At 35.5% G+C, this 7,810-nt stretch overlaps 1 protein-coding gene across 1 annotated transcript in view; it reads left to right on the top strand.

Moving 5' to 3' along the window:
* Nucleotides 1–6,032: 6,032 nt before the first annotated feature.
* The window catches only part of LOC112525532, a 3,834-nt gene continuing 2,056 nt past the window's right edge, over nt 6,033–7,810 (top strand). The window contains exons 1-3 of the mRNA XM_025135694.1: nt 6,033–6,285; nt 6,370–6,582; nt 6,843–7,403. Of these exons, the coding sequence (XP_024991462.1) occupies nt 6,033–6,285; nt 6,370–6,582; nt 6,843–7,403 (1,027 nt within the window). The remainder of the gene's footprint in view (nt 6,286–6,369; nt 6,583–6,842; nt 7,404–7,810) is intronic.

Genomic DNA, 7,810 nt, shown 5'->3' with positions numbered 1-7,810 from the left:
TAAGTTTCACTTGAAATATTATAGAACGTTTTTTTTTTCATAACTTCAAATGAGATTTCAATAATTTGTTACAAAATTAACATAGTGATTTTGTCACCTTATATGAGATTTTAATTAGATCTGTGACTTCTAATTAAACAAGCTACTAACATTCGTCAAACATTTATAGAGTACTTTGTAACACCGTTCTCGAGCATAGTTAGAAGACTTAAATTAACATATGATTCTAAGATTATTGTCAACTTTTCTTAAAAACTTTTAATGTTAATGAATAGTTGACACACATATTTGCCTAAATTTTGTTAGAAGTGGACTTCAAATTTTAATTTATAACATTCATTTTGAAAATGAATACCACACAACCTATTGAAACACTGAAACACTAGTTTTTGGTTATTATCCATTAGTGAGTTGGTTTTGCACAATGTTTTATAAAAAGTTAATGAAAAGGTGAAAAAATGAGTTTTCATTTTTCTTTTTAAATTTTCAAAAATAGTTGGGTAATGGTTTTACCCACTTAGTCAACCATATTTTTTTTGGGTTGACTCTTGGTTAAATAAAATTTAGGATGGTTTTTCAAGAATAATCTTTATTTTTGAAAATGGTTTGAATAATTTGCATCATCATGCAAGTACTTGTCCTAACATTTGACCATCATTGCCATGAAGTCATCATGAAGTAAAAGTTGAATTTAAAATAAAAGAAAAATCAGTACAATGATTACATTTCTTATCACCTTTTTTATTTACCTTTTTCATTTGCATTTTCCCAAGAATTTGGAAAAATAAACCCACTTCTCCCTCACAAACCCACTTCTCCCTCACTAACCCACTCCTTGGTCTCCCTCACTTCTCCCACTAACCGCCAATTGCTTCCTTCCCATGGCTCGTCCCAAGCAACTGGTGCGAAACCCTCACCCGACGCCATCGCATCGTTCACTTTGCCGACGGCGGGCCACTAACAATGCCCCAGCCGGCGAGCCGACTGTTTCCTCCACCGGTCTTTCTTCAACAGAGGTAGGAGGGTCGTCCTCCGCCAGTGCCATTGTAGCCTCCCTCAACCCACCTCTGACGAATGTAAGTACTCATCCTCCCTATCCATCCCCTATTCTCCCATTACCCCAACACCCCCATCACCTCCGACCACCAATGTCCTCACTTATGACAATTATGGACTAGCCATTCTCATGAGGGTGGCCCTTTCATCGCAGGTTGAGGAATCCTCCACCGCCCCAAAACCATTCTCTATCTCCTTAAATACACCTAATGCACCTCCCACCATTACACCATCACAACCCACCACCACTTCCATCCCCAATGTCGAACCACCAACTATTACCCTTTCACCGTCGGTTTCCCCAAACCGCTCTTGGTTTGACCTAAACCAAATGGGGGACTGTGGGGATGAGGGATTGGACGATATTATGTTTGATTTTGAAGGTACACCAGAAGGAGGGCAGGCCGGGACATTCCCATTTGAGACGCCGACAAATATCGCCACAAGTCAACGGTCCAAAAACACCCGGGTGACAGCTCCTATCGAAGGCAGACTCACTCTTCGAGTAATGCGTCGGGTGAGCCAAAAACACGTTCAAAACAGTGGTGAGAGAAGGGCAAGGAAAAGGTGACGGAGGAACAAGATGTCAATTACGAGCCAGAAGAAGAACAAACCCAAACCCCTATGCCTCGGCGAAAACGGACTACTTCATGCAATCGAGGTACATCTCTGTCCTTTGATGATAGGTCCGATCTTATACGCAACAACCAATTCCTATGTGAGTGAGCATTTGACCCCAAACTGAGTGATAAGTTAATGTGCGTTAAGCACCACTTATTTGCACACCATTGGGAAAATATGATTTCGATTCCATGCAAAGTAAATGAGACATTGGTGAAGGAATTCTTTGCAACAATCGGGAGTTCTAACAATGACATCATTGTCATTCAAGGAACGCGTGTGAATTGGACAGCACCGAAACTCAAGTCGGTGCTTGGTCTCACTGCCTCGTTTATTTGTTCCTACCGACAGTTTATTGATGGAGGTTTAGATGTGTCGGAAGAAGAAATTGCAAGGACGCCTTTTTTTCCCGTGCACGATTGGTCCTATGACAACCGCATAAATTTTTTAATGTCCGGGCACTTGACTTTGGAAGCTGCCCTTTGGTTCCAGTTTTTTCGCCACAACATCATACCCTCTATGCATGATTGAACTTTATCAAGGGCGAAGTGTATTTTGGTTTATTGTATCATCAAGGAACTCCCTATCGATGTCGGTGCTCTTGCATACTCGACAATACTAACATCTACCGTGCGAGCTAGTTCGCTTTGATTTTTCTAGGTTTGATCACCAAGTTATTGGCAGCCGCAAAGGTGCTTGTTTCGAAGCACGATATCATTACTTTTAGCCATTCCTTGCTTGATCAAGGGACGGTTAATCGTATGCACAAGTCGGAAAAAGAGAATGAGGAATTAGTGGACGATGCTACCGGACCCCGGACCGCGCCTGGGCCTGCTGCAAACTGCTTACGGCGGCCCAATGATGGTGTTTTCCCTGCCTCCAGACCATCCGCAATTGTCCCTCCCACCGCTGCCAATATTCCGTCGATACCACCTACGACAACTGACTATGGTTCGGAGGTGTGGATGTCCTTAATGGCTAGTCAACGGGAGGAATGCAACCAGAAGATGTGAGCCATTGCCGATGAATTGACCAAGATCACGGACCGAATCACCCAAGTCGAGGACCGAGTTGCTGGATTGACTGCGTGTTCAGAAAAGTTTTGGACGTACACGAGAGACCGGAACAGGGTTGTCAACAAGTTCCTGTATGCCAAGAATGTCATGATGGCTTCAAATTTGCCGTGCTTTCCAGGTGGCCTTTACCCTCCACAAGTTCGACTACCCAAAATTCGTCGGACCACCACTTCGGATGCCACGGTGAGGCTTCCACTAGTTGGAATGAATTGGGTAAATGGGATTGAATTATTGCTTGGTGTTTCCTCATTGCTTTTGAAACTCTAAAACTATTTTTCGTGGGTATATAATATTTTGTCCAACCGCCTCTTTTGTGTTTATATAAGGCGGTTATTGATCCTTACATCGATCTTTTGGTTAATTGCTACTCTAACCCGTTATTAGTAAATATTTGGGCGTTGATAATTTTTTTGGTATTTTGTTGGCTTGTTCTCTCATTTCAGGTACGATTTCCTTAATGAAATCTTTTGGGTTGCAAAAAATAAAAAGACGTAGGCCATCTTTCATTTTTGGCCGAAACACTTTCCCTAGTTACCAAACCAAACACTTTAAACCCGGTTCTCCAATGCGGACATTGTTCGGTTTAAGTTTGGGGGAGTACGTGCTCCAAAGTCTTATAATATTTTTTAAAGTACCAAATGTCTTCGAAAAATTGGAAGACACAAAAAAACAAAAAGTAAAACAAAATGCTTTAACCCAAAGAGCAAAAGTGAAAAATCACTTGTTGGGTTCCTAGAAAGTGTCAAAGACACAACAAAAAGATGCAAAAAATCGAAATCATTCAAGCATTGTTGTCATTTTAGACAAGTTTGGGGGAATTTTTTTAGCCAAATACACTAACCCGATAAAAACGCTACCGATTAATTTTTGCGTTTCGAAGATCAAAGAAAGTATGTCGTACAACATCTGAGTTTGACGAGATTTCGACGCCCATCCGTAAGTTTTGTGTTTTCTCATCCATTTTTGTTCATATTTCTTTCATTTTTCGTTACTTAAGGACAAGTAATATCTCAAATTTGGGGGTGTGATAACTCTCATTTTTTAGAGTTATTTCTTATTTATTTCCCCCATTTTGTAATTATTAAATATCTAATTTTCTTGATTTTCCCCTTTTATTCTAAAAAGTTGTAAAAAGATGATGAAACACAAAGGAAGAAATTTTATTCCGAAAACCTGCATTTTCTGGCAAACTGTCCACTGTGGGAAGTCCACGAATTTTGTTGGCTTCTGCTTTTTGGAAAATGTGCAGCTTGAAAAATCCTCTCTGAGATTTCCTCCAGCTGTAATAAGCTATTGAGATGTACCCTTTTATTTTAAACCCTTTTGTCCAAAGGTCTTTACCCCTTATATATTGTGCTTATTATCCTTTGGATAATAGTTTTGTCTTATTCCCTTTTTCTCCTATATAAGGAGACATTGGGAGCACATTTTGAATACACAACCTACATATCCTCGAGAGCATCATATTTCTCTCCTCTCTTATTTCTCTTTATTATTAAGTTTTAATTATTGTAGTTAATATTCTTCTCTTTTTAGTTGTAATTTAGCATTAAATTTGTAATTTAGTTTTATATTAATGCAAGTTACATTTCAGTTTTATTTAATGTCTTATATTATGTTTATTATTAGCTAAATTATTCGTATGTGTGTGGGTGTGAGTTTAACTTAAGAATTTTATACAATATTTGGGTATTTTTATCCTTTACCACTTCGTAACTTGGTAACTTAAGACGAGACTTAAACTTGACGCGGATAAGCCGATCACTTTGAAGTGTTAATATTATATCTTAGAGCCAGAGATGGACAAATCCGAAATACGGCTTAAGTGATGCACAAAGAACTCGAGAGAGTCTTTGATAATTATGTGGAGACACGAATTTTGTATGTATTTAGCTAAGGGTTAAACGATGGTTATTCTTATCACAAAGAGATTTGAGTATGAATTTTATTTCTTTTACTTTTTGGTTAAATCGGCAAGTTTTGAAGTGGTACATGTAAGAAACTTGTGGAATTTTATGAGGCCCGTTTGGAAATTTTCATTCGAGATATTGAGATTTTTATAAACAACTCATAAGATTCTAACCATTTTATTGTTAATTTTATTTTAAGGAACACTTACACCCATGCCTATTCTTTAGTCTAAATAGTTTATTACTCTATTTCAGTCCTTTTTAGTCTTTTTATAAACAAAAATCCAACTTTTATTTACAACCTGAAACTCGAGTAAAAAGTTCATGAAAGTCTCTGAATCTCAGTAGTCCAGTCCCTGTGGAACGATCACGGTACTTTTATCACTTTATTACTTGCAAGCGATCATAGTGTTGGCGTGCACTTGCAACGCCACTGTGGGGACTTTGTGCCCAATGGGTGAACACGACCGATCCTAGCATGTCAGTATGTTAATGTGATAAGGGTATAAAACAAAAAATGAAAAACAAAGGGATATACCATAAATTACATAATTAACTACAATAGTATAAAATATAAGTGTTAAAAATATTTTTCTGTAGTAGTATATAATAAAAAATATTCAATATTGGATTTATTTTGAAGGTATTGACAAGACGATTATAATGATGTAACTTGTTAAAATTAGAACGTATCTTTTTAACGTATTTTAGTTAATATATAATTATGTATCTTAATGTGAGAAGGGTATAAAACAAAAAATAGAACAAACAAAACTATAAAAATAAATTAATTAAGTAACTATAGAATATGAAGTATAATTTTAAAATTAAAAAGTATATTAAAAGAATGAGTATGTAAGATGAATAAGATGAATAAATGGTATGAAAATGCTTCGTGAGAGGTTAATTTTGTTGTTAGATCTAATTTTAGTTAATATAAAATTATGTTTTTCAATGTGATAATGGTGTAAAACGAAAATTGAAAAAATAAATTATGTACTATAAATTAAATAAATAACTATAAAAGTATAAAGTGTAAATATTCAAAATATTTTTTCATAGTATATATATAATATATAATAAAGTAAAAAACTATTCAGTATTGGGTTCATTTCGAAGATATTAACGAGAAGATTATAATGGTATAACTTGTTAAAATAAAAATATATTTTTTAAACATGTTTTAATTGATATACGATTATGTATCTTAATTTAATAAATATCTAACATAAAAAATTAAGAAAAAATGTAAATTAAATTAATTATAAAACGTAAATTTAAAATTTTTTAAAAAATTCGAAGGGGGTGAGAAGTGATGCAAGGGCCTTTTTCTTACAAATGAAAAGATACGATTTGATATCATCGGAAAATGGGAAAGCTGGTAAGAACTTCTACACCCCTTCTCTTCCAATCCAAACTCCTCTGTTCTTCTCTTACCTATCTTTTCCTCTCTCTCTTCCTCGCTTTCTACACCTCTCTCTCATCCACCAAATGTCGATTCCGTTCTTCTCCTTTCGATCCAATCCAATCCCCTCTCTTCATTTACCCCCAATCTTACGCTCACCACAAGCACCCCATTCCCGCCATTCAATCCTCCTGCGATTCCCCTGTTTTCTTCTCAGGTAAACTTTTCCAATTTCAATCTATTCCAATTCTCAATTTTCGATCTGTTTCATGTTTTTTCTTCTTTTTTTCGGATTTTACAGATTATGGGTTTGTTTTGGATGAAATCCGACGGATTACGGAGTATTCTTCGTGGGATAATTTGAAGGTTTTGAGGTATATCAAAGAGAATGGGAATGGTGGAAGTTTTGGTATGAATTACAGTATTCAGAAAAGAATGTCGTATTTCGATTATCGAGATGGTGGAATTGAAATCCCTTGTGGGTTTTTTAAGAAATTCCCCATTTCTGATTCTGGTTAGTCCCCCTCCCCCATTGAATTCATCGATGAATTCGTTCTCTTCGTTTGACCTTTTCTATTTGTTCTTAATACCCATAATTGCTTTTGAATTGTTCCTAATTAATTTGCAATCATCTAAAATAAACAAATACTTCCTCGTCAACAAAAATGTGAACATTTATTTTGGGACAAACATATTTCAAAATATAAACACTTATTGTTATTTGTTGAATTCTACGAGTAATTGAATACGTTATAAAAATGGGTTTTTTCTTAGACAGGATTGCGATGGAAAGTTGCACCGGTTTGGTGGTTGTTTCGGCTATATTCGGAGACCATGATAAAATCCGTCAACCGAAAGGGCTTGGATTTCGAACCCTAGACCATGCGTGTTTCTACATGTTTGTTGACGAAATCACTCTCAAACAATTCCGCTATCACAACTTACTCTCTAGAAAAACGAAGGAAATGAGGATTGGAGTTTGGAGGATCGTAAAAGTTTTGAGTGGAGAATTGTACGAAAATCCGGCTATGAATGGCGTAATCCCGAAATACCTGGTTCATAGGATGTTTCCCAATTCGAAATATAGCATTTGGGTAGATGCAAAGATACAATTGACAGTCGATCCGTTACTACTGCTTTATTCCCTTGTAATAAAGGAAGATGTGGATATGGCTATATCTAAACACCCATTTTATGTTCATACGATGGAAGAAGCGATGGCGACTGCAAGATGGAAAAAATGGTGGGATGTCGATTCGTTGAGGATACAAATCGAGACGTATTGTGAAAACGGGTTACAACCTTGGTCGTCAAACAAACACCCTTACCCTTCAGGTAACAAGTCTAATTCTATATTAGTTTAAATTTATATCAGTATTCTTTAAAAATATCATAATAAATAATGAATAATATATAGCGGTAGATGATGAATTACAACTTGTCTTAACTTGAAAGCTACTTTAAAATGATTTGACAACAATTATATGTTAAATAATTTAAATTTTTTTATAATAATATGAAATTCACTCCAAAATCCAAATGAATCATTTTCGGGCAAACATAGGTTATCATTTGGTATAACACTTAAAAAATATCTTAATCAGTCAGTATTTATTTAACAATAAATTTTTAGTCTTATATACTATTTTTTATTCTGACGTATGTGACATATTTACGTAATTGAAGCTTACAACATGATATATATATATATTATATATATATATATATATATATATATATAT

This window comes from Cynara cardunculus, assembly GCF_001531365.2.
Source record: "Cynara cardunculus var. scolymus isolate 2C chromosome LG 13, CcrdV1, whole genome shotgun sequence".
NCBI lineage: Eukaryota > Viridiplantae > Streptophyta > Magnoliopsida > Asterales > Asteraceae > Cynara > Cynara cardunculus.
Note: the sequence above shows the minus strand (reverse complement) of the source record. Positions and strands in the feature narration are given on the sequence as shown.